We start from the raw sequence: 25,767 nt of genomic DNA, 5'->3' as shown, positions 1-25,767 counted from the left end.
CCCTTTAATACCAAATGAAAGGACACCACACAGGTTATATATTATAAAATATATGTATTTATTACTAGAATAATCCCCTGTACTCTTTATGAGGACAGAAGCACAAGCGTTAAACAAAGAACTTCATATAACTATATAGTGGTATAAGAACCACGTCATGAACAATGGAAAGGCCTAGGGCCTTGAGAATCGCTGGGGCTACACTGGACTAACAAAGGTTAGGTCGGGGGAGGCCCACAGGATACGGGTGCAGTGTTTATAGGCAACCGCGTTTACCAATAGAAGTCAATGGTGCGTAAAAGTGAGAAAGTTACAGTTTTGGGAGTCTTCCGACTGGACTAGAACTTAACCACTTAAAACTAGGACACTAGAGGTGTAAACCACTACAGAACCACTACAGCACTGGAGTACTCTCGTTACCTCACCCACAGGAAGCGGGTGCATAGGTGTCAAAGTGCGTCGGGTTTTGTCGTGGAGTTCTATGGAGCCTGGAGGAAAAGATGCTGCAGGCCACCAGGAGAGAAGAGTCCGGTTGGATCCAAGGGTGGATCGAAGATGTAGAGTACCTGAAAGCAGAGGGGATAGAGTTTGGGTCACTAGCCAGTGACCAGGATGGAACCAGGAAGGAACCAGGCGGTCGGGTTGCGATCAGGTGCTGTCGTGATGTTTGTCTCCGCTGCCACGTGGACCAGGAAGTATCGACAACGACCAGGAGGTGCACACAGGCTGTCCCACGAAGGCTCTCGCTGTCGGCAGTGTCGGTTCTCGAATCTGAGTCAACAGGCCTTGGCAAATGCAACCCACGCAGGAATCGGAGATGGCTTCTGGATCAGAACAGCAAGGTCTGATGGGCTGCTCCTTTTCAGGGGAGCAAGGGCCAGTCTGGAGCAACCAGACCAGCAGTGTAAATTCAAAGGTTTGTCGTCACAGAGGCCACTAGCCAACGGGCAATTGACCGGACGACGCGTCGAGCAGGAAAAATGCAAAAGGGCCCCACGCAGCACTCAGTGAGTGTGGAGAGGTGATCTTCGGTGCAAAGGCTGCTCGGGGCTGGGGCTTCTCAATCCCCAATTCACAGCTTCGAGGGTGACTCGGGAGCTGCACAGGAAGCACTTCGCTGGCTTTCCAAGATGGCCGGTCCCACGTCTCACGTCGCCCCCACGGGTCACAGCTTTGCTAGGGCTGTGGATCGGGCTGTTGGAAGTCTGGGAATCCAAGTCTTGTCGGTCTCTGTCGTTCGAGCTCCGGCGGGAGCAACAACAAAGAAAACCTTTGAGCGCTGATGGTGCCTGCTTTTGCAGGGTGGTCACTCCTTGACCACAAGGGAGATTCTTCAGTCTTCGACGTCGAGTTGGATGTTGAAGGGTCCACAGTTTCGTATCAAAGTTTCAGTCAGGATGATCTAATGTCTATGGGCACAGCTCCTACCTTTATTCCAAATCAAGGGCCTGGGTCTCCTGCTAGGTCCCTCCTATGGGTGGTTATACCCCTTTCCCTGTGTCCAGTTTCGCGCCAGAGCTGGGGCTGGAGTGCCCCAGCACCGGTTTGAACTGGACTTTGCATGGGACACCTTGTGTGCCCCAGGCAGTGTCTAGTTTTATTCAGCCCTCCCTGCCCCAATCCACTATCTCCTCTCTGGGTGGTGCTAGCACCTCCCTGTGATAGGAAACCTTTTGTCCAGGCCTCCCCTGCTGGAGTTTCGGTCAGCAGCAGGAGGCCAGACTTGTGTCTGTGGCAGCAGCATCCATTTTGTGATGCTGAGGCTCTGGTTAGATTTAACCGTGTTTAAGGAAAGTAACATGTCTTCTCCCTTTAGAAGGGTGGAATGCTACCCCCGTCGCTAGGACTGGCGAGGGGGTAGTATTCCAAAGCGTATGACACCTTACACAACATGTTTTGATAAAGCCAAACCAAAGATAGCATTGAACCTCGAGGTTCATAATGCACTTAAGAGTATATGGTATGGCAATATCCTAGAACAGCTATAAGGCCATGGTTCCGAAAGCTGCAGACAGGCTCAGCTCATGCTAGAGCACCATCTCACATAAAACCAAGCACTCTGCCTCCAGGATTGTTAAAGCCTGCCATAGGAGTGACTTATAGGTGCATATGTGTCCAGATGTAGGGTTAGATATAGGTATACTATATCTAAGCAAGGGGTGATTACACCACCTTGCCCCAGCTGAGTGATCAGCCAGTTGTGTCAGTTTCGGGTGGCCAGCCAGGGGTGGCATAATACATGCTGCAGCCCCTGGTAAGCCTTGGATGCACCTATGCCCTGGGTACCTATAGTACACTGTACAGGGGCTCATAAGGTGACCCAGTATCCAATTGGAGATGTACCTAGGGTACATGGAGTCCATTTTAAAGAGAGAGCAGATAGCCTGGGGCCCTGAAAAGCAGGGTCCCAGGCCAACTAAGTCGAAAACCAGCTAAACACTAGGCAAAAAATCTGGGGTAACCATGGTCCGGTATCCACCTTCCTACACAAGCCCCTCCCACCTCCCGACCCCCAAAACGAAATGAGATCAGGCTATCCTTCACCAGGTAAGCCTATATTGCCTAAGTGGCCATATAAGGAAGTACCTGCACTAGCATGGTTATCCCCTGTCTCATGGTCCACTAAGCAATCCCTCACCCTAGGGGTATCAGAGTGTCTCCAACCTAGGGAATCTGTACCTGTGGTGTGTTTTGGCAAAGTAAAAGGCTGGTGTTGAGATGGAGTACTGAAATGAGGCTCCACTAATGTAGGGCTCCGCTTCATCCAATCACTATCCACCATGGATGCCTTTCTTTCCATGACTGAGTTGCACTGTGCTCTCAGGGTCAACCTCTGGCTGCCTACAGCTGGAGGCTGGGTCCCTTTTGTTGGCTTACTGGAGGGACAAGTCAGGTTTGGGGCCTTTTGGGTCCCAGGTTTGGCTGTGCCCAACAGAATCCATCTGGGGGAGGGTCCTAACTAAGTGTAAGGGAGATCCCTCAGGAGTTTTTGACTTTTTCACCTTGCTAGGGCTGCTAGCTTTGGTGCCCCTAATCTGCTGATGCAGTGGTTTTTGTGGACAGGGGGCCCTTTGGGGTCCACCACTGGCCTCCCTTACCTCTGCAGCCCTGGGCTGGCTGAGGCAGGGTAGAGAGGGGCAGGTTAGCTGCTCCAGACTGGGTCCCACCTTGGAAGGGTCCACTGACATCAGAGGCTCTGCCAGGCTAGGCCTGACTACCTCTGCGGCAGTTCCTTCACAAGGGGTAGGGTCAGTTCCCTGAGAAGGCTGACTCTCACCTTATGTCTGGTGGGAGGGAGACTTTTCTTCCTCCCCAATGCTCTCTGTATGAGTGGAGTGATCCATAGTTTCAGGCTTCACAACACTAAAATCTGTTTGAGTTTGGGCTGTGACCATCACAGCCCTGCCAACCTTTTCAGGGAAGTCTGCCTGAGCCTGGACTGTGACCATCATAGCCCTTTCAACCTCTTTAGGTAGGAATTCTGCTTGGGCTGGGGCTGTGGCTATCACAGCCCCACTAACCTTTTCTGGGAGGCCTACCATTTTAAAATGGGTTTCTTGTTCTACCTCAGCCCAGGCAGTTGCTTTCATACATATGTGTTCCTTTGTGGCACTTGGAGGGAATCATACTTCTTTGATCATCCACATTTTCTCAGTATCCTGCTACTAATTTGCTTGAGTCAGGACATCTTTTAGAGCCTTGCTTACTATTAGTTATAATCTTTAAACTTTTGTGTACACATAGAATTAAATGGTCAGATTGAGGATTGATTAAGCTAATGGGGCAATATTTTATGATTTTGTGTACAGTCTTTGTAACACTATACTAGATTTCAGGATGTAATTAATTATCATCATAAAATATGACTGATTCTTTGAAAAATATGATCATTCCTTAAATGGGAAGGCTCTTATCCATTTTTAGGTCGTTTTTTTATTTAATCTAGACTGAGATTTCAAGCTTGGTTCTGCTGCGAGTGCCGATTTAGGGTCTAATGTCTGTCTGTGTATTTTGCTGCTGTCCAAAGTAAGTCCATGGGATAAGAAGCAAATTCTCCTTTTTGTTGTTGTTAGGCAGTTTTGGATTACAAAAGTGACAAATCTATTGTTGATGTTGGCTTTGAAGCTGGAAAGAAGAATTTTTTGCAACTGACTGATAAAGATGGGGAGCAGCCTCAGCTAATGACGGTAAGCAAACCTTTCTTCAACTTTCTATCTTGCTGTATTGCTTGTCACATTCATACATTTGTCAAAGGACTAAAGAGCAACAATACGAAATTTCCTAGCCATCGTAAAGGAAAGTTTCAGGTGTATGAGTGGATGTCCTCCTTCCTCAGGGACATAACTCAATTACTTAGACTCCTCCCCCTCACACACCTCAGAACCCAAGAAACTCCTCTGCGGAGTCCCTCAATGATTGGCGCTTAGCCCAACACTCCATTCACGAACATTGTCAGCACCCACGCCATCAACATAGTATCCTACGCTAACAACACACAGCTCATCCTCTCCCTCAATGACTTAACCAGCAGCGCCAAAGCAAACTTCGCCAAGTGCATGAGCAACGTCGCTTCTTGGATGAAAAGCAACTGACTGCAGCTCAACACAGACAAAACCGAAATCCTAATCTTCAGCAACTACCACTCCCCCGGGATACCTTTTGGTGGCCCTCCGAACTCTGCCCCCCACCCATCGCTGCGGACCCTGCCAAGATCTCTGTATCATCCTGGTCACCAACCTCTCCATGAGCAGAATGATCAACACAGTCAAATCAACAATATCACCTCATCATGTTTCCACATCCGGTCACCCAGGATCTTATCACAAGTAGACTTGATTATGGAATAGCCCTCTACTTCGGCATACCAGCCCATGTCCTATGCCAACTCCAAACCACCCAGAATGTCCATGCCAGACTCTACCTCAAATTCTTGTGCGATAACCACATCTCTCCACTCCTCAACAATCGCCACCTCTGTCTTGGACTGGTACACAGTAAGTTCAAGTACTCACCCACACCTACAACGTTTCCCACAACACCTTTCTAGCTTACCTCAACCTCAACCACAACCTCAACCTCTATCCAACTCACCAGTCACCTTCGATGTAAGTCCTAGGCTAGAGTACACCTCCCTCGCATCAAAATCAGAAGCGGAGGATGCCACTTCTGAAGGAAACTTAAGACATGAGCCTCTTACAGATGAAGCAGGCCTGATCCACCCCCCCACCACCTCTCCCGACCTGCCCTACTCAGCGCCTAGACACCCTCACAGGTGATTAGCCCCATTCTACAAATTACCATTACATATTAAGGACACAGAGACAAGGGTTATGCATCAACTTTCTCCATGTTATTCTCCAGCAGCATCCTGTTACGCAGACCGTAATTACACCTCTCAGGAACACTAAGAAATAGTCAACATTTACAGCCAGTATACGTTTTGCTATTCTGTAAGGGGGCTTTTCCCTTCCTTTCCTACCTCTTTGTTTGCATGGCCTCCTCTTTGGACTCACTATTCCTTCCTTTGCTCCATCTTCTGCTCATTTCCTACCACAAACAAAAGAAAAAATATCACAACTAACTCTCAATCCTGTCAATACCTAGAGTTGATATAGACATCACTAAAAACCTTTATCAGCACAATTTTATTTAAGAAATCTAATCAAAAAACCTATTTACATTGAAACGGAGAATACTGGTATCTGTTCAATAATAAACTGCTGAATTCTGCAAAAATAACCTGGCTTCTAGGTTAGGCTTTTGGATTTGATGAGAACCCATGGGTAGGATAATCCTCGTCTCCATACCCTTACTCAATTGAAACTTTCCACCACACAAGCAAGGCTAAATCTACCACAGATTAGAAATAAAACCTCTTGACTGTGGAATCTAATTTGCAGTGTTAATGATGTCCTCCATGCTTTGCTTCCAGTGAAAAGGCATTTGATGCCATGACTCCCTGGTGAAATGAGTGCCAAACACATTACCTTCAATAACTGCCTCCCCCATGATCCAGCAGACCCACCTGGCAGTGGTAGGGGAGCACAACGCCCTGAATGGTTTCCTGATTCAAATGGGTAACAGTCTTTTGCCCTGAGTTCGAACCTCCTCTGTATCACTATTATACACCCTCAGATAGCCCCCTACACACAGCATAGAGCAGTCTCTAAATGTTCCGATTGAAATTGAATGCAACTTTCTCTAGGGAAAATCCTACTCAGTAGGTGAAGGGCTCTTGCATAAAAAACCTTTGCAAGTGGGGCGTGGCTAAGATGGCGGCCTGACCAGACGTGTCCTGAGAGGCTCCCCGGCCCTAATCCCCATATAGCCCTTATAATAGTGTGATCTGCCCCGTAAATCATAAATTCCACGGCTCCAAAGCACAGCACCTTGCTCCGGTACTTTCAGCTCGATCATCTGAGCTGCGAGGCCCATTGGAGCTGCAGAGCAGACGACGAGAGCCCCTGCCGTTGTGCGACAGCGAAATGGCGGCCGGGTCTGCCCGGCGCCTGCAGTGACTTCTGCGCTCTGTGGCACGATACGGAGCAAGCGGAGGGTCGCACACAGCTGCCGCACCTCTCGAACCAGCAGACGGACGGCCCGAGCCACTCTGGGTCTGAACACGGCTAAAGCCGACGGAGAAAGGCTCTCGGGGGCAGCCGGGCGGGCTGCTGAATTACTTGAGTCCCCGGCTCGTGGCCTGGTGCCCATGTAGAATGAAGCGGAGCTGCAGCCTTGACGGCCAGTGTGGGCGTGAACCCTTCTGAGGTGCGCCGGGCCCCCCGGTCTGGAGTGCTGGGGCGGGTTCTGTCGCCTGGAGAGTGGCCTTTGCTGGGGCGGTGGAGATCGACGGCGACTGAGGCAGAGGTGCGGGCCGCAGCCCAGTGAAGACCCCGGCTGCCGACTGAGGGCACAGGAGTGACGGAGCAACTGGGTGCCAGTGCCTGCACGGCCCTATGCACCGTGAGACTGGCACCTAATCTTGGAGCCGACAGGAGAGACGCTTGCACCACCGACTTGCTCAATCGCCCAGGTGAGGCTCCGAAAATTTAGATCCAGGCCTCGGGTCTACTGCGGGAGGGCGCCGGCGGCCACTGGCGCGAAACTGTATCCGCATAGGCGGGATCACTGCCCGCATACAAGGCTCTCGTCCTGTGGGACATTAAACAGCCGCCGAGTGCATTGAAGCTCGCTCCTGGGCCTGATTTGAGGCCCATTGGACCCTTTCACTGCGATTTGCCCCTCGGTTGCCCACCCTCATGCCGGGGACCCCCCAGGGAAAACAGAACACCTCTGAGGACGTAGCTTAACGACGGAGGCCCTTCGGTCCCGGCACCCGCCCCAGCTTGCGGACTGCAAGAGTGGTTGGGGTACACGGGGGGAACGCGGCTGTCTGGAGTGAAAGACCCCACAACTCTACGATCCGGACCTCAACTCGGACACAGGGGCATCTGCACTGCCCGGTTCCCGGAGACACCCGAAGTCCCCCAGGGGAGCAGACGGAGCACGTTCCCGGGTGCCGCCTCGGACTCACGGGCTTAGCAAGTTCTGCCCCCGGCGCCGCTGTGGTGACACCCGCTGCCTCCCAAAGAACCTTACCCGGACACTTGGCGATTGTAGAACACCAGCATCATGGCTACCGCGGGGCGCAAGGGGTCCCGCAACATTGTTGATATGCTTCACAAAAACACTCCAAAAGGTGAGAAGGCTCAGGTTTTCGCCATCCCCTAAGGCGCCCGCCCATCTCTTAAGCCAAGACGAAGACACAGCTCCTATCACAAAGGCTTTCCTGGCCTCCCTCTTCAATACCCTGAGGGACGACTTTCAAGCCCTGAAGCAGGAACTACCGGGGGAGCAGCGAGAACTCCGCCGTGATGTATATGGCCTGGGGGAGAGTGTGGCGGCAGTGGAGAAAGCAGATCAGACCCGCAGCATGGAAGTAGAACAGCTGCAGCAGGAGATCCTTCTTCTTCAGGAGCAGCAGGTGGACCTCCAAGCGGACTCGGAGGATCTAGAGAACCGCTCCCGAAGAAACAACATACGGGTCTGGGGTGTGCCGTTAAAGTCAGAAGGAAACAGTGTGGTCAACTACCTGCAGGAGCTGTTCTGGGAGATCCTAGGGCTATCTGGTGAGTTTTAGCGCGCCGCCCCCCCCCCCCCCCCCTCTGGACATCCTAGCTTTCCTCCCAGATTTTCCACTGAAGGAACGCATTTTGAGAGAGGCGATCGAAACATCCTATCCACTTCCGGGGAGACTCCGTGGCCCTCTTCCAAGATATCTCCACCATTACGTTTCAGAAGCGGAAAGCATACAGAGTCGCCACGAACTTCCTAAGGGACAATGGAGTACCATACTCTTGGGGTCACCCTTTTTGCCTCATTTTTAAGTGGAAGGGGTCACTACACCAACTCGGATCACTCCGAGACACATGTGCGTTGCTGGACATTGCTTTACCAGAAGAAATCGGGTCTAGAGAGGCCTCCCCGCATAGATCACAGGACGGGGCCCCGCAGCACTCTGGTGGCGGGTGGCAGACTGTGCGGAGGCGGCGGTCCCCCAGGTCTCTTCCGAAGCCTGATCCCATCACAGCTGCACAGGAGCGAGAGGCAGCAGTACAGGAGGTGGTTGACAATACAGCGACCAAACTGTAAGGTGTCATTTCTAAGGGGTATGTTTCCATGATATAGCTCTGTCGGGGGGAGGGGCAGGGGAGCCGATGCCACGTTACCCTTTACATTGACACTCTACGGACCTGAACTTTGTCCCGATAGGCCTGAGACTATGAGTAGTGAAACAGATTAAGGAATCCGTGCAAGACTTCCTACAACATAACGCTAACTCAGACACCATGCTAGCAACCCAATGGGCCGCATTAAAGGCTGTCCTTCGGGGGGTATTTATTGCAATCTCCTCTGCCGATAATCGAATGCGAAAAGAAAAAAGGCAGGAACTCACTCTAAAAGTATAGGAACTCGAACGCATGCACCAGCGGACGGGGGCTCCAAGATTCTGGAAACCTCTCAGGGTGGCGAGGGGTCACCTGGCGGCTCTTGACACAGACCGGGCAGAATATGCGGCACTGCAATTAAAACATGCCTATTATACCGGTGGAGACCGATGTGGGCGATTACTGGCCAATCGGCTCAGAATAGCCCGACAACATCAGAGGGTGAAGGAAGTCGTACGCACTGACGGGTCTGTGGCGATGGAAGACACGCACATTGCAGAGACGTTCAGAGACTTTTATGCTAAACTTTACGAGGGCACGCCTCCGAATATCGCTGCCGCATCTAGGTACCTGGACTCGGTCACACTCCCATCCCTGGCGCTGGAACAGTCGGAATGGCTAGAGAGGGACATACGCATTGAGGAAGTGGTCACTGCAATCGCGCGTCTCAAGGTGCGGAAGGCGCCTGGGCCAGACGGCTATTCCTCCTCCTTCTACAAGGCCTTCTGCACTACCCTAGCGCCGTTGCTCACTCATCTCTTTAATTCGTTCACAGAACCAGGAACCATCCCATTGGATCTCCTGCGTGCCTCTTATCTCGGTCACCCAAAGCCAGGGAAGGACAGAACCAAATGTGGGGCATATCGACCAATTTCCCTCCTTAAGTTGACCTCAAATTATACACCAGCATCCTAGCCGCATGTCTAGCTGCCCACCTGCCACGCTTAGTAGACCCCGACCAAGCAGGCTTTGACCCTTTTTGTATTGTCGACAGTCTGCCGATCAGGGACACTCACCTGATTGAAAAAGCTTCCCAAATACCTGGGGAACACATGATATTGGCAGTCGACGCTGAAAAAGCTTTTGACCGTGTCCACTGGCCCTACCTGGAATTGGTACTAGCCAAGTTCGGGGTGGGGGAGAAATTTCGAACCCTGATCTTCAACTGCTACAGCGCGCCCTCTGCAGTAGTGAGAGTCAATGGCCACACATCGACCGAGTTCCCCATAGAGAGAGGGACGAGACAAGGGTGCCCACTGTCACCGTTCCTCTTTGCCCTCTATATGGAACCCCTCGCTTATCGGATCCGGCAGCAGCAGGATGCTCTGGGCATCAAATTCGGCAGCGATTTTCACACCATTAGCCTTTATGCAGATGATGTCCTACTTACCTTGGATCATTCACGGACGGCGCTGCCGGCGTGCATAGCGGAGCTTGAGACGTTTGCTACGGTGTCCGGGTTCAAGATGAACCCAGACAAATCTTTAGCGTTAGACCTGTCCCTTACGGCCTCGACCCGAGCCTATCTACAGACCCTCCTACCCGTTCAATGGGCCACAGATACGGTTCCATACTTGGGAATCCAACTCGCCCCGACCCTGACTAGAATGGTCACAGCCAATTACGCTACTCTGCGCACACGCATCCGAGGAGAGGTAGATTGGTGGAGACACCTTCCCCTATCCTAGCTGGGCCGCATTGCGGCAGTTAAGATGACCATCCTGCTGCAAATCTTGTATCTCTTTCGTGCTTTACCACTTAGGTCTCCAGCAGGCTGGATACGACACAGCCAATCGGACCTAGCCCAATTTATTTGGCAAGGTCGGAAGCCCCGGCTGAAGAGGACACTCACCACTTTAGCCCCGGAGAAGGAGGTTTGGGTGTTCCTAACCTGTACAAATACTACCAGGCAACAAAATTACGCTAGCTGGTGGAATGGAGCAAGTGGGAGTCTGACAAGCACTGGCTCTTTCAGGACCAGGCAGTGGCTGGACGCCCACTACAGGAGATACCGTTTCTTCCACGAGCTTACAGGCCGGCCAACCTCTATGCGTCCTCTATAACCCGAGTTCCCTTTGAAATCTGGGATGCGATTAACAAACTTCATGGATTGACGACGTTCCCCTCTCCACTCACGCCCCTAGTGGACAACCCCGACTTCGCCCCCAGAACGGCCAAAGGGGTCTTTGCACATTGGAGACCAGCAGGTTGTCGCTTCCTGTATCATATATACAGCTCGTAAGGGGTACTTCTTTCCAGCTCTTTAGGCAGGAGTATAACCTCCCCGAAACAGAGTGTATGAGATATTTGCAGGTGCGTCACTGGGCATTACAGCCGCAAGTCCATGAATCAGCTGACAGGAAATTCACCCCATACGAACGTTGGCTTTTCTCACGCACCTCCAAGCTCATCTCAGACCTTTATAAACGGATTCAGACGCCAACCACGCACATCTACAATCCGGGCAGGGTACGATGGGAAAGGGAACTGGGTAGAGCCCTGAGTAATAAGGAATGTGGGAACATAGCATACAGGGCTAGGCACTCAGCGTACCATATGGGACTCACCGAGACACTCACTAAAATATCTCAATACTGGTACTACACCCCTGAGAGGCTATCCAAAATGGATCCCTCAAAAAATAAGCTCTTTTGAAGAGGTTGTGGGCACACCAGAACTTTGATACACATTTTGTGGGAATGCCCGCTCATTCAAACATACTGGACATATATTTTTGATGAGGTAGATACACACTTCAAGACAGAACTACCCCGATTTTCTGCTTATATTCTGCTGGGCCTTCCCAACGCACTAACCTACCCGCTGCGCTCTCGCAGGGGCCGTCAAATGGCCATAGCCCTCTGGTCGGCTCTGCAGAATATCCTCACACACTGGCGAACCACCAATGTCCCTACCACCACAGGCTGGCTCCACCGAATGTGGCACGTGTTGGGTATGGAGAAGCTGTCGCTCACCTCAGCGGGGAAAGGGGACCAATTTGAGGAACTCTGGCAACCTTTTAGGGCCCTACTGCTAACTGAATTCACGGAGTTAATGTGTCCTAGATATCTCAGATTGTTGCGCCTGACAGCGCCTTCTGCTACAGACCCTTAGGTACTTGAGGCATGAGACGCGCAGAAGTTGAGACAATGAGCAGTAAAGAAACTATGGACTGGGTGGGGGGAGGAGGGATAGGGGGGGGTTTGGAAGGGGAGGTTGGGCTAAGGGTGGGGGGAAAGTTTTCTTGGATTATTTCGGTTCTAATAATTTCTTGGTTCAGTGCATTTTTGTCCGCGACAGGTTGGACATTGCTGTTATTACCAGTGTAACTTTGCACATCATGCATCTGTTGAGCATTGCCACTCATACCTGGTGTAACGACTCTGCTTTTTGTACCACATTGCACAGTCTTCCAATAATAAAACGATTTAAACCTAAAAACCTTTGCAAGATATCAAGCACAGCAACATTGCTGGTTTCCCTGATAGTTGCTTCATGCCTCGCTACTACTTTTGCTGCCACAAAAAGAAACATTTCAAAACTATGTTGAAGTCCCAAGTAGTGTAGTAGCGTAGGAAAGCAGACATAGAGGTGAATTTCTCAAAGGAACTTCTGTACCATTGGGTGGTCGTCCACGTGTGAAGCATCGGTTGGGAGATGACCTGCTGATAAGGCAGAGTGAATAGTGTTTAATGACCGGTAAACAGGGCCCTAAGAAGCCAATTATAACAAAAATGTAGTATATGTACCAGCTCTGACCTTACAGGGTCCAGGTGTCTTCACTGAAACCAGCCAAGCCATCTTTTGCAAGCTAATCTGTAACGCCTAACTGTGTTTTATATATACCTTTTGGATGTGTTTCTCAACTTTTCTCGATCAACCTCGAATTTTCTGGCATACCCTGTAATCTTCCAGGCCATGAGTCATTGACTGCCTTCTGTCAAGAGGTGGGGATGGAGACGTTTTGGATTCCTCAGAATGTAGAAATGGAGAGGAAGAAGGATTGAAAAGTTGGAGTTTGGAAGTTCTGGAAGAACCAGATACCATGCTTAAGACTTCCAAATCAGTGATCAACACCAACTCCGCTTTTTGTCTTCTGGCATGTGCCGTTCCTCTTATGATCACAGTGAATAGTGGTAATGCTTACCTTTGCCCTGCGTCGAGTCTTGGAGAAACTTTCTATTGCAGCTGCAGCTAGGTCAGGTTTCCAAATGTAGTACCTGCCTAGTTGATGATCCAGCCTAGATGCAAAGAGATCAATTGAAAACGGTTTGCGTGCCTGATGCAGTATGGTGAAAAAATCTGGATCCAGCTACTATATACTCAAATTCTGCAGTTAACTGGAATCCCAGTCTGCTACTGTTTTTCTTGAGCCTGGTAGGTACTCTGTTTTTCATGTTACCTGGTTCTCCAGGTTTAAGTGCCAAAAAAAACATGGATACGTCCAATAGGATCTTTGATCTGGTGCCCACCAGATGATTTATGCTGCAAAGTGATGCGATGTCTATCCTCAACAGAAGGCAGCTCTAAGCCTTCTCCTTTGTCTACTGTTAAACTACTAAAGATCCCATTAGGAGTTCCAAGCAGTTGATATGGAGTTTGAGCTCCTGCTCAGACCATTTTTCTCTTGTAGCTACCTTGCCACATTTTGCCTGTTCCATTAACATCCAGTTCTGTTACCAGATCAAATCAGAGCTGTAAATCTCTCTTCTGTTCTTGTTTATCTACCATTGAATTTGCTCTTTGGTCTCCTCTGGGAGGGGTACACCTTCAAGGAGGTGAGGTACCTTTTCAGATGCGAGATTCAGTCTCCTGCGACCCCCATAGTGGAGAGAACTTGGAAACTTTCCCTGAAGAGAACAGGACCACCACCCTCAGTATTGCAAAGGGATGTCCTAGGTTTGGTTAGAGTACTTCTCAGTTCTTGGCAAATTCATGCAATTGTCCTCAATGGGACGCTGAGACTGGGCTTGGTTAGATTGATGTGGAACCCTAGGAAGATTACTTGTTGCAAGAGCAGCATCAGTGACTTCTTGTTTTTGACAAGCCCCAAGCTTTCCAGAAGTGATATCGTATTGGACAGGTGTTCTGCCAGCCTTCTCTGGCATTGTTCCATCAATGGGATATAGTCCAATTATACAATGAGCTGAATGCTCTGAGTCTTGGTTTTTTCCACCACCAGTTTCAAGACCTTGGTGAAGCACGAGGAGGCAGAGGACAGGCCAAAAGGGAATGACTTGAATCTGTGTGTCTCATTTTGAGAACATTTAAGGAATCTGCGATGTGATTCGAATATGGGAATGGTAAGGTGTACATCCCTTAGATCTAGCCCCTGAATGGTGTACTTCCCTGAGTGGATAAATGCCTTCCATTTTGCAGTGGTGGTAGAGTAGCCTCTCAATGAATTACCTGAGAATTATTGGTTTAACACCTAAAATAGGTAACTGAAAAAACCTTGTGGGCAGAGAGTTGGCTTGGCAATGGCTCCTTTCTCCTGTAACTTTCTACCTCTTGGTTTGTTAGGAATGAGTCTGCTTCAGAGAAGGACAGTGGTAAGGTTAGTGAAGTTGTTTGTGAGAGCCATAAGACTCCTACATCGTTGGTTATAGCCTGCCTATAATGTTCAAAGAGGACTAACCTGACCTCTACATTTGCACGGGAAGAACAGGTAACCCTTAACCAGAATGGTTTCCAGAGTTTAAACTGCTTCAAGGTGATCCTTGACACCTCTAACTCTTGCTGTCCTGCAGGAGGGCCGAATCTATTGTATCTGTTCTAATCTTGCCAGTGGCCCCTTTGTTGTACTTTCCCTGTTGGGGACCTTGATAGAAAAAGCAGAGGGATAAGCACTTCTTATCACGACTGGCCCCAGTGGATTTCTTGGGGGCAATGACCTTCTTGATGAATACCTAGACATTGTCCAGGAAGGCAACAGTGGACACACATTTTACCAATTCTTTGATGAAAGGTTCCCCAAAAAGGCCCCTCAGGGTTACCGTGCCTGCCTTCAAAGAGATTAGATTGTCTGGTTTAGGATTTGCCTTGATGAGATTAGATAGGCGTTGCTCTGTGGATATGGTTTGCATCCCCGCCAAAAATAGCTAATTGGGCCTCACCTTACAGGAACTCTGTGGATGTTAAGCCAGCTGACTACCTAGCCTCATCTGCCATATTTAGGTTTTATCTTGTGTGCCTGCCAAATCAAGAAGTTTAACTGGGCAAGGCATCCAGGATTGGTCGATAAACTTTTTATGGTCTTTGACCTACTTCAGTAGGAAGGTAGCCATCTTGGGATCTGTCGCTGGTATCTGATAGACATCTAGTCACAGATTCCTTACCTTAGAATTTCCCAGGCGTCGTGCTGTATCTGGAAGAATTTTGCTCGAGCAATACCCTTGTGCGCCGGTAGGAGGCAAAAGTCTGCTCTGTGAAACTTTGCCGGCGCCTTCTGCACCAGATGTGACGTCAGTGCAGTGTAGGAAGTGACATCCGTCTCACCTATATAGGAGCCACCTCTGCCCCCGATGTGAGTTCTTTTCTTTCTACGCAAGCTAGCACAGATCTGTGAAGAGAGCTACCCGCTATCACTTTTTGACTGGCTTTTTTGACATTTTGTCCACTATTCTGGTGTCTGGGTATTTTCCTCAATATCGAAGAAGACTTCTGGATTCAAAACATGAAGCGCCAGATCTCGAGCCATGTTGGCGACAGATACACACTTATTTGGTCTCTGGTGCCTTGAGCATGACCACGTCTCGAAGTGATACTCTGACTGCTGTGCAATGTTTCTGAAGGCTTTGAGGGAGGGATTCCTAGAGCTGTTTGCGTCCCTACATTCAGCTCCACGCTGTTCGCCCCGGAGGTCTTAGTCCCGGTCCCGAGGAAGGTCCGGGCACCTTTCCTGGAGTCCTAAGTCCTTGTCCTCCCACTCGAAGTTGTCGGGTCAGTCGGGTAAGAGCCATAAGAAATGCATGAAGTTGAAGGGTGTTTCAACTTCTCCCTCTAGGTCTCATCCTGCAGAACCTGTGCCTAGGTTGGCTTTGTGCATCGCTGCCTTTACAGGGGTGTCCCCCACCCAGCTTAAAGAATACAATGAATCCATGTACCTCCTATTTGGGCAACCTGATCCTCCCAGCATGCCTTCGGGCCCCATTGGATTCCGTGCCAGTGGCTCCGGCGCCAAAGCCCTCAATGGAACAGTTGGTGGATCTGGACTGGTGCCGGTCGTGCCCCTGAGATCTTCCCTGGCACCGGCCCCTGGCTTGAGACTCCCAAATCCACTGGTGCCCCCCAGCAGCGCCAGACCGACTCTTATCCCAGACCAGCAGGTTCTGCGCCAATGGCACCCTTCGGTCCTATGTTGGTTCCTCAGCCTTATTTTGAGTGGCTAGGAATAGAGGAAGATTGGGAGGGGTCACTGGACCCTTTAGAAGACCAGCCTAAGCTCAAAATAGACTGGTATGAGGAATTGGGTGAGGCCAGTCAGTGGACTGGATATTTCCCCAGATTCTGGCTCGGCTTTCTCTCCCTACCATGGCTAGGGTGGAGGGAGTTTACTATGCTATGGTGGTGAGAAAGGCAGCAGTGGTCCTGGACCTTCTGCTCCCTTTAGTGTAAGTCGAGACTAACATCTTGACAGGGGTCCTGCAGCCGGGTGTCTCCTCCGCGGAACACCTCCTTCCTTCCTTCCAACGAGTCCTTGACTGATGTTCTTCTGGAAATCTGGTCCAAGTCTAGCACTGGGGCTCCTGTGAATTGGACAATTGCCAGCCACCATCGCCCTGCACAGGGCGACCCAATGTTCCTCACCAACCACCCTGCCCCCAAGAGATTGGTGGTCCAGACATCTACCTTACATCATCATCATATTGTGTTTATATAGCGCACGGCTACTCTAAAAGAGTGTCCCGGCGCTTTCTACATGCAGCTCAGTGTAAATAACACAACAGACAAATAACAGACCACAAAGCAAAAAGAGGAGAAAAAAGAAGGCCTAGAGGTTAAAAAGCCTAGTCTTTAGGCTCTTCCTAAATTGATATGGTATGCTTCCTTCCACACCCCTGGGGAATCCAAGCGGCTGCTTAGTTTGGGCAAGAAGATTTTTTACTGGTGCCAGCCTTGATTTCAGGTCTGTGTACTCTGCTTGCCTATTGACCCGTTACAACCACTCCTGGTGGGAAACTGTTCCGCAAGGGCTGCCACAGGTCTCGGAGGAAGCCTGAGCTATTCTCTCCCAATCGGTATCAGACGAGAGAGATGCGGAAAGTTCACCATTCATGGTGGGTTTGACACAACCAAGTGGCTGGGCAGAGCAATCTCATAGTCTGTGGCTGTTCAATGCCATGCCTGGTAGAGTACTTCTGGCTTTTGTGGGGCTGTCCTTTATGGATATATCCTTAGATGGCAACATCTCTTCGGAGACCAGGCAGACATGGCTCTGGAGCTCTTTATGGACTCGCAGGCTATGGCCAAGTCCTTGGGCCTCTTGATGACCACCCATTCCCGTCTGTTTTTAATCCCTTTTGTGGTTATGGAAGCCATATCCTAGCCTCAAATTTGGGCCAGTTAAGCAACCTCTCCAGGGCTCCTTTAAACCCCTTGGGACAGGCGGCTAGAGGTCAAGTCAGTCCACTCCTCCCCCTGCTGCCGCTAAACCTTACTAGTCTGGCCCTTCAAGGTCATGGATGGCCGGTTGGTGGCAGGATCAGCCATCACCTACACTACTAGCAAGACATCACCTGTGGGTTGTTCAGATAGTGCGAAAGGGCTGCTTCCTTCCCTTTGAGACTACCCCTCCCTCCATGCCTCTGACTTACAAACTAGCTGAATGAGGACCAACAGAGCTTTCTATCTGAAAGACACTGTGGTTATAGATTCCTTACCTTAGAATTATCCCCCCGGCGTCAAACTGGATCCAGAGAATTTTTTTCGGAGCAGTACCCCTGCGCCTCGATTGGTGGCGTCGGCTGACTCCGGGTCCGTTGTCCGCGTCGTGACCGCCTGGATGATATTGTGGTGTCTACTTAGAAGCTGCCCCTGCACGTTGACGTCAATTCTTTCTTTTTCTGCGCCAGCCAGTGCAGATCCAGAGAGAGCGTGCCCCTTAGTAATTTTTTGATGAAACTTTTTTTCGACTTTTGTCGACATCTTTTCGAGTCCTTGACTCCTGGTGCACAAGGGATGTTCCACCGCCGGACCAGATTCAAGCCCCGCGACTCGTGTCCCAAGCTGATGTCGGTCACTGATCCACACCTAGTCTGTCTTTGGTGCCTGGAGTGCATCCTTGCTGTGTGTTTGACCTGCTCTCATGCGCTGACGGGCTTTACGGGGAAATTGTTTTAGAACTGCAAAGCAATTCGGGGACACAGCATTGTTTTAGATGTGCTCTGTTTTTAAAAGTAAAACTCGATCCCTTATCTGTTTTAAATTGTATGCGGTGATTACTACCGCTGCGACGTACTTTCACTGTGCTCCCTCCTGCTGGTCCCAGGTCCGCCATAGCTTGTGCCGGTTGTGCGGAGGGACAGGAAGCAGTGTTACACCTGGCAGCGTCATCGGAGCTTCCCCGCCCTTCTCCCTACTTATTTCCTTCTCCAGCGCGGACGTGCCCAGCAAGAACTGCATCCTTGCTGTGTGTTTGACCTGCTCTCATGCGCTGAGGGGCTTTACGGGGAAATTGTTTTAGAACTGCAAAGCAATTCGGGGGCGCAACATTGTTTTTTAGATGTGCTCTGTTTTTAAACTTAAAACTCGATCACTTATCTGTTTTAAATTGTATGCAGTGATTACTACCGCTGCGACGTACTTTCACTGTGCTCCCTCCTGCTGGTCCCCAGTCCGCCACGGCTTGTGCTGATTGTGCGGAGGGACAGGAAGCAGTGTTACACCTGGCAGCGTCATCGGAGCTTCCCCGCCCTTCTACCTACTTATTTCCCTCTCCAGTGCGAACGAGCGCCGCGGCGTGCCAAAGGCAAGCCCGTCTGCGCCCGTCTGCGCCCGTCCGTGCCTGGACGCCTGCCGCCCAGACCCCTGGTAAGATTTACAGAACCATTTTAAGGTCTGGCGTTTAGCTTTATTGCTATCATGATTCGCTATACCCGGCAGGAACTAAACTCTCTAAATCCGCACATTATGTCAGTAAGTCAGGCAGATCGTCCCTTTGCTATTCCCCCCCTTATTGAACCCCTCACTGTAGCTGCTACCGTAACGCCCAGGATGGGTTTGGAGAAGGCAGCATTAGTAAAACCCCCAGTTATTACTAACATTAATGCTAATATGGACACCACATTTTTTTCTGCTCTACTTAAACACTAGATCAATCCCAAAACACGCTCTTGAGCTATGGAGCCTATTGGACAACAACAAACCTGACATATGTTTCTTCACTGAAACATGGCTCCACAGCCAGGCCTCACCAGACGTCGCTACGGCGTTCCCCAAGGAATACCATCTAATCAGGCATGACAGAGAAGGAAGGCGAGGGGGAGGCATTGCAGTGGCTGCAAAGACCCCCATTGACATTACGCTGCTGTAGTCCTTCTCGAATAATTTGCTTCAAATCCTGATAATTATTATGAAACTTAATACAACGTCTTTTGGTAGAGCAGCCCTGGTTTACAGACCCCCGGGAGAGAGGTCTCAATTTGCCAATTATCTTTTAGACACTATAGCGTCACATGTGCTAGCCACAGATAACTTCATTTTACTAGGAGACTTTAATCATCATGCGGAGCTAACAAATGATGCCGACTCATGCCATTTAATTGCCACTTTAGAAACTTTGGACCGAACGCAAAGGGTACGAAGCCCCACTGACCAGGCAGGTCACTCTTTAGATCTTATCTTTACCAACCTACCCGATTTAATCTGCGAATCACCCATGCCTATGATTTGGACTGATCATTTTCTTGAAAATTTTAATTTTCCTAAACCTCCCGGGTCAAGGTCTACAACTTATAAAGAAACAGCAACAATACGTCCGTGGCGTAAACTGACTCCGGAGGTCTTCTTAACTCATTTTAAACCTTCTAATTACAGTTCTAATAACATTGAATTAATGGTAACCCAGCTGGAAGCATCTATTAACGACACCCTTGACAAATTTATTCCTGAAACCAAAGTCAACGTAAAAAATTTCGCTTTACCATGGTTCACTGAGGAACTAAAAAGAGAGAAAATGGTCTGCAGATCAGCTGAAAGGTTATGGCGAAAAACTTGAACGCCGGAAAATCGCAAGAACTATAAATTATCTCACTCTAACTACTTAAAACATATAAAAGCTGCAAAAACGCTCTAACACAGAGAATAAATAAAACTGCCCATTCTAGTAAAGAATTGTACAAAATACTGAAGGAGTTTACCACCCCTCAGGTGGAGCAATCTGTATTTAATCCCACTTTGGAGTGGGTGAACTCATTGTCTTCCTATTTTGACAATAAAATCAAGTTAATCTATTCCATGTTTCCAGCCCCCCGCCATGATGTCACCCAAGTAGGTGTTGCATCCCCTTGCTATGTGACTATTTTGGAAATCATAGGAACCACCCCACTCACTGAACTCGAGCCCACTACGACAGTCGAAGTACTAGAAGCTCTTAGGAAAATTAAATCGGGCTCCCCCACTGACTCACTGCCTCCACGTAAGTGCAATGAGGTACTCCCGCTCCTGGCCAGTACTCTTGCCAACATTTTCAACACATCTTTTGAATATGCATCCATACCCAGTAGCTGGAAGTTGGCCCAGGTTAAACCCATTCTCAAAAAACCCAATAGTGATCCCTCAGTTTTGTCCCAACTACAGACCAATATCGCTACTGCCCTACTTTGGGAAGGTACTAGAACATCTTGTCAGTAAACGGGTTTCCACGTATAGTGAAACCTACACACTTCTTTATCCTTCGCAGTCGAGGTTTCGTGGCGCCCATGATACTGAAACCGCAGAAATTGAGATAGTTGATAACATCCGACTTACCCTAGACAGGTGTGAGTCCGCTATTTTGATACTACTGGACCTATCAGCGGTCTTTGACACCATTTCCAACAGCATACATAAACATCGGCTGTGGGAGATCGGTGTCAGAGGCAACGCCCTTGCCTGGTTTGAGAACTATCTAGCAGACCGCCATACGTACATCAAGATGAACACCCTTGCTTCCAGTAACACTCCTCTTACTGTGGGGGTTCCACAGGGATCGATCCTTAGTCCCCTACTATTTAATTTGTATCTCACCCCCTTGGCCAATATTATACAATCATATGACTTTACAACAGTGTCTTACGCGGATGACACGCAGGTGCTTATCACCTGTAGTTCTGAATTCCTCGAAACCTGTACCAGATTCAAGCAGTGCATGATCAATATCAGCGAATGGATGAGTGACAATAAACTCCAACTCAATTATAGCAAAACTGAAATTCTGCTATTTGGCAAGGCCAAGACAATATGGTCTCAGGACTGGTGGCCCCTTGAACTAGGACCTTGCCCCGAACCTAAAGAAGTTGTACGCGACTTGGGAATTATGATCGACAGTGCTCTCTCTATGAAAGCACATGTCAACTAAGTATCAGCACCCTGCTATGGAATATTGCGTAAACTGCGTACAATCTTTAAATGGCTTCCTTTAGAGTCCAGAAAGCCTCTGGTTCAGGGGTTAATTATAAGCCGCTTAGACTACGGAAACGCAGTGTTCGCATCAATCAACGAGTGCTTGCTCACTAAACTGCAAACCATTCAGAACGCTGCCGCAAGACTGGTGTTAGAATTGCTCCCTAGGTCAGCCACCAAACCTAACCTCAAAAAATTGCACTGGTTGCCTGTGCGCCAGAGAAGCCAATTTAAAATCTTAAGTTTAACACATAAACTCCTTCATGGCCTTGGTCCTACTTACCTAGCGAAAAAACTGGTCTGGTACAGACCATCCAGAACACTACGTTCCAGCACTAAATCGCTTTTAGCCCAGCCCCGGGTCCGGACAACTAGGAATGGATGTCTGTCTCCTACATCGCCCCCCAACTCTGGAACAAATTGCCTGCCCATCTTCTGTCCCTCTCCAATCATCAGGCATTTCGAAAGAGATTGAAAACCTGGCTCTTTCTCAATTAATACTTCCACCGGTTACTCCACCTTACAAGGATGTTGACTTTCTTTTTGCCGAGCGCCATGAGACCTTTTTTGGGGATATGTGCGCTATACAAAAGCATTTGACATTTGACATCCGAAGTCGTGCTCCAACTGCCTGGCCATGAACCCGAAGTCTTTGCAGGAGCTGTCCCGATAGCCTGGTCCCGAAAGCCTTTAGAGGCCCGGCAGTCCGCTCTGCGTCGTTCGAGGTCCCGGTCAAGAGGAAACTCAAGGGAACGGTCGTGGAGTCACCACCATTCGTCCTCGAAGTCTTCGCACTCCTATGGTAAGTCGAAGCACAAGAAAAAGGCGAAGAAGCATCGTTGCTCTTCGCCTTCTCCCCGTCCGTCGGCCGATGCAATGCGGGACCCGGAGCGCCCTCGCTCTCCCGCTCTGTCTTCAGAGCACTTTGGGAGGGCTCCACGCTTCCCTCACATTCCTGGAGCCGGAGCGTCCCCTACCCAGCTTTGTGAATTATACTAAGCGCTACATAGCATTTTTGGGCAGCCTGACTGCAGGCGCGCATTCGGACCCCACTGACTCGGCTGGGGGCCCTGGGCCTTCGATGCCGGCAGCTCCGTCCTCCGCTCCGGAGGGCCCCATGTACCCAGGCCTGGATCCGGATCAGTCCCGGTCGACCTCTCGGTACCTTCTGCCATGCTGATTCCAGTGACGTCTTCCACCGATGCAGATTGTGCCCCCAACCAGCATCGCCCCTAGGATTACCCCCGACTTGGACCCGGTACCGGACCGAATGACGTCGGTACCGGTGCGGAGGGTACTTTTGTACCACTGTTAATCCCTGGCAATCTCTATTGCCTGAAGTGGCAGCCAAAGGAAGGTGAGGAGGTCGGGACAGGTCTATTGGCCCTCTAGCTGGCAAGCTGGAAGAGCTGGACTGGCAAGAGGAGTTGGGTGACACTAGTGCTCTGGATACCTCCCCAGACCTTGGCATACCCCCCCTCCCCCCCCCCCCCCTCCACCGTGGCTATGGAGGAGGGAGCTTCCTATGCTGTGGTGTTGTGTGGGGCGGCTGAGGACTTGGGCCTCGAGCTTCCTACAGTGGCAGTCAGGACTAACCTCCTGATAAAGGTGCTTCAGCCGGCAGCGGCCTCTTCAGGGCCCTGCTGCCTTTTAATGAAGCCCTCGCTGACATACTTCTGGGCACTTTGGTCCAAACCCAGCATAGGGGCTCCCGTGGACAGGATGATTGCCCGACGCCATTGCCCGTCTGTGAGCGACCCACTTTTCCTCTCCCAACACCCCACCCCTGAGAGCTTGGTGGTCCAAGCCTCGTCCTCGAATGGCGCATTCCCTACTGCTCCCCCAGACAGGGAATCCAAGAAGCTGGACCACCTTGGGAAGAAGATGTTTTCTTCCGCCAGCTTAGGGCTGCAGTCGGTGAACTCCGCATGCCTCTTGGGCCGTTATACCCATGCAGTGTGGGATTAGGTTGCGCAAGTGCTGCCACAGTGCCCGGAGGTAGCTCAGGCATGAGATGCAGCGAAGTTCACCATTTGGTGTGGACTAGATACCGCTGACTCTTCTGGGCAGAGCGGTTTCCACTTTAGTATCCCTGAGCCGCTATTCCTGGTTGAGGATGTCTGGTTTTTCAAAGGTATATCCAATCCCCTCTTCTGGACATGCCCTTTGATGGCTGTCGCCTGTTTGGTGAGAAGGCGGACTCGGCGCTCGAGCACTTCAAGGATTCTAGGGCTACAGCCAGATCCTTGGACGTCGCAGTAACCTCTCACCCCACGCAGCCTGCCTTTTGTGGCTACGGAAGGGGTACCCCACCACGTTCCACCTAAGCGAGCCACAGGGCCACGCAAGCTACCAAGTCTATGCGTGGGTCCGGAAGTGGGACCCAGCGACGGTGGTCTGGGGGCCAGAAGGTGGGCGAGTCCACCCATACCCTCCCCTGCAGCTCCGAACCTTCCTAGTCCGAACTTTCAGGACCACTAGAGGCCATTGGGTGGCAGGATTTGCCATCATCTCCCTCACTGGCAAAACATCACGTCGGACCGGTGGGTTCTGCAGATTGTCCAAAGGGGGTTACTCCCTCCCCTTCAAGACAACCCCTTCCTCCATGCCTTCAGCTCTCCATTGCATGTCGGAGGATCACTTGGCCCTTCTCCGCCAGGAAGTTACGGCTCTTTTGGCCAAGGGAGCTATCAAAATGGTCACTGTGCCAGAAGTAGGTTGTGGTTGCTATTCCCACTGCTCTCTGGTACCCAATAAGGACAAAGGAATGCATCATATCTTAGCCCTCCGGGCCCTCAACCTCTTCCTCTGTAAGGAGAGGTTCAAAATGCTTACGTTGGCTCAGGTCCTCTCTGCCCTCGATCCTGGAGACTGAATGGTAGCTTTGGACTTGCACGACGCCTGTTTCCACATCCCCGTCCTGCCAGCCCACAGGCATTACCTATGGTTCACGGTAGGCCACAAGCATTTTCAATTTACTGTGTTCCCCTTTGGCCTTGCCAGCGCCCCTCGGGTTTTCGCGAAAGTGATGGCGGTGGTCGCAGCTCATCTGTGCAGATCAGGGGGTTCCGGTCTTTCACTATCTCGACGACTGGCTATTGAAGGCGGGCTCGCCCCAGACTGTCGTCTCCCACCTCCAGACTACAGCGGAACTTCTGCATTCGCTGGGGTTCACTATCAGCATGCCGAAGTCGCACCTGATTCCCTCTCAAAAGCTTCTTTTCATCTAAGCAGTTCTGGATACATCGCAGTTTCGAACTTATCCTCCAGGGCAGCGAGTCTGGGATATTCGGACTATGATACTGATGTTTCAGTCTCTATCCCGGATTTCGGTGAGGATGACCCAGAGGCTGCTGGGCATCATGGCCTACTGCATCCTGCTGGTGGTTCATACCAGATGGTAGTGGGAGTTGAAGTTCCAGTGGGCGCAGCATCAGGGTAATATTTTCGATGTCTTTCAGATCTCGGAGGGGACTGCAAGTCCATTGCAGTGGTTGCTCACGAACCACGATTGGATCAATGGCAGATCCCTCTCCCTTCCCCAACCAGAGATCACAGTGGTGACAGATGTGTCACTCCTGGGATGGGGTGGCCACATGGGAGAAGTGGTGATCAGTGGTCTTTGGACTCTGCCGGAGTCAGGGCTCCACATCAACCTTCTGGAGCTCCGGGCGATCCGTCTTGCACTGAAGGCATTCCTTCCTTCTGTAAGAGGAAGAGTAGTGCAGGTGTTCATGGACCACCCCACCGCCATGTGGTACTGCAACAAACAGGGCAGGTGGGGTCGTTGACCCTATGTCAAAAGGCTCTTCGCCTTTGGACATGGCTGGAACATCAGGCATATCCCTGGTGGTTCAAAACTTGGCAGGTTCGAAGAACGCCAGGGCAGATTAACTCAGCCACTGATGCATGTTGGATCACGAACGGTGTCTTCACTCAGAGGTGGTGCAATGTCTCTTTTAGCAGTAGGGATAGCCTTGGTTAGATCTACTTTTGTAGCTAGTGGAATTGCGGCCTCCCAGATGCCTTTACCACTTTTACCCAGAGTGCTGAAGAAGGTCAAGCGCGACCGAGCTCCGGACTGGGCACGAAGAGCATGTTACCCGTGCTCTTGAGCATGGCCATCGATCCTCCGATCCAACTGCCTCTTTGGGAAGATCTTATGTCGCAGCAGCAGGGAATGGTCCTCTTTCCGAACCTGTCCAGTCTCCACCTCCTTGCTTGGAGATTGAGCGGCGACAGTTGACAGCTTTCGACCTTCCTCCCGAAGTCTATAATGTCATCTTGGCAGCCAGGCGTCCCTCCACTAAAACGGTGTACGCCTGTAGATGGAACAAATTTATGGCAAGGTGCACAGCAAAGGCTGTGGATCCCCTTGCTGCCACTCTTTCAGAGGTTCTCCTCTTCAGTCTCTCTTTGGCCCAGCAGGACTCTG

General features: G+C 50.4%; 1 protein-coding gene across 4 annotated transcripts in view; it reads left to right on the top strand.

Moving 5' to 3' along the window:
* The window catches only part of USP47 (ubiquitin specific peptidase 47), a 1,494,847-nt gene that overhangs the window by 94,485 nt on the left and 1,374,595 nt on the right, over nucleotides 1-25,767 (top strand). For all 4 annotated transcript variants that reach the window (XM_086955947.1, XM_086955945.1, XM_086955948.1 and 1 more), the window contains one exon: nucleotides 4,074-4,187. In XM_086955947.1, the coding sequence (XP_086812073.1) occupies nucleotides 4,074-4,187 (114 nt within the window). The remainder of the gene's footprint in view (nucleotides 1-4,073; nucleotides 4,188-25,767) is intronic.

This window comes from Lissotriton vulgaris, chromosome 2_1 (genome assembly GCF_964263255.1).
Source record: "Lissotriton vulgaris chromosome 2_1, aLisVul1.2, whole genome shotgun sequence".
Taxonomy (NCBI): domain Eukaryota; kingdom Metazoa; phylum Chordata; class Amphibia; order Caudata; family Salamandridae; genus Lissotriton; species Lissotriton vulgaris.
The sequence above is the reverse complement of the archived record's forward strand: the minus strand, read 5'-3'. Positions and strand labels throughout refer to the sequence as shown.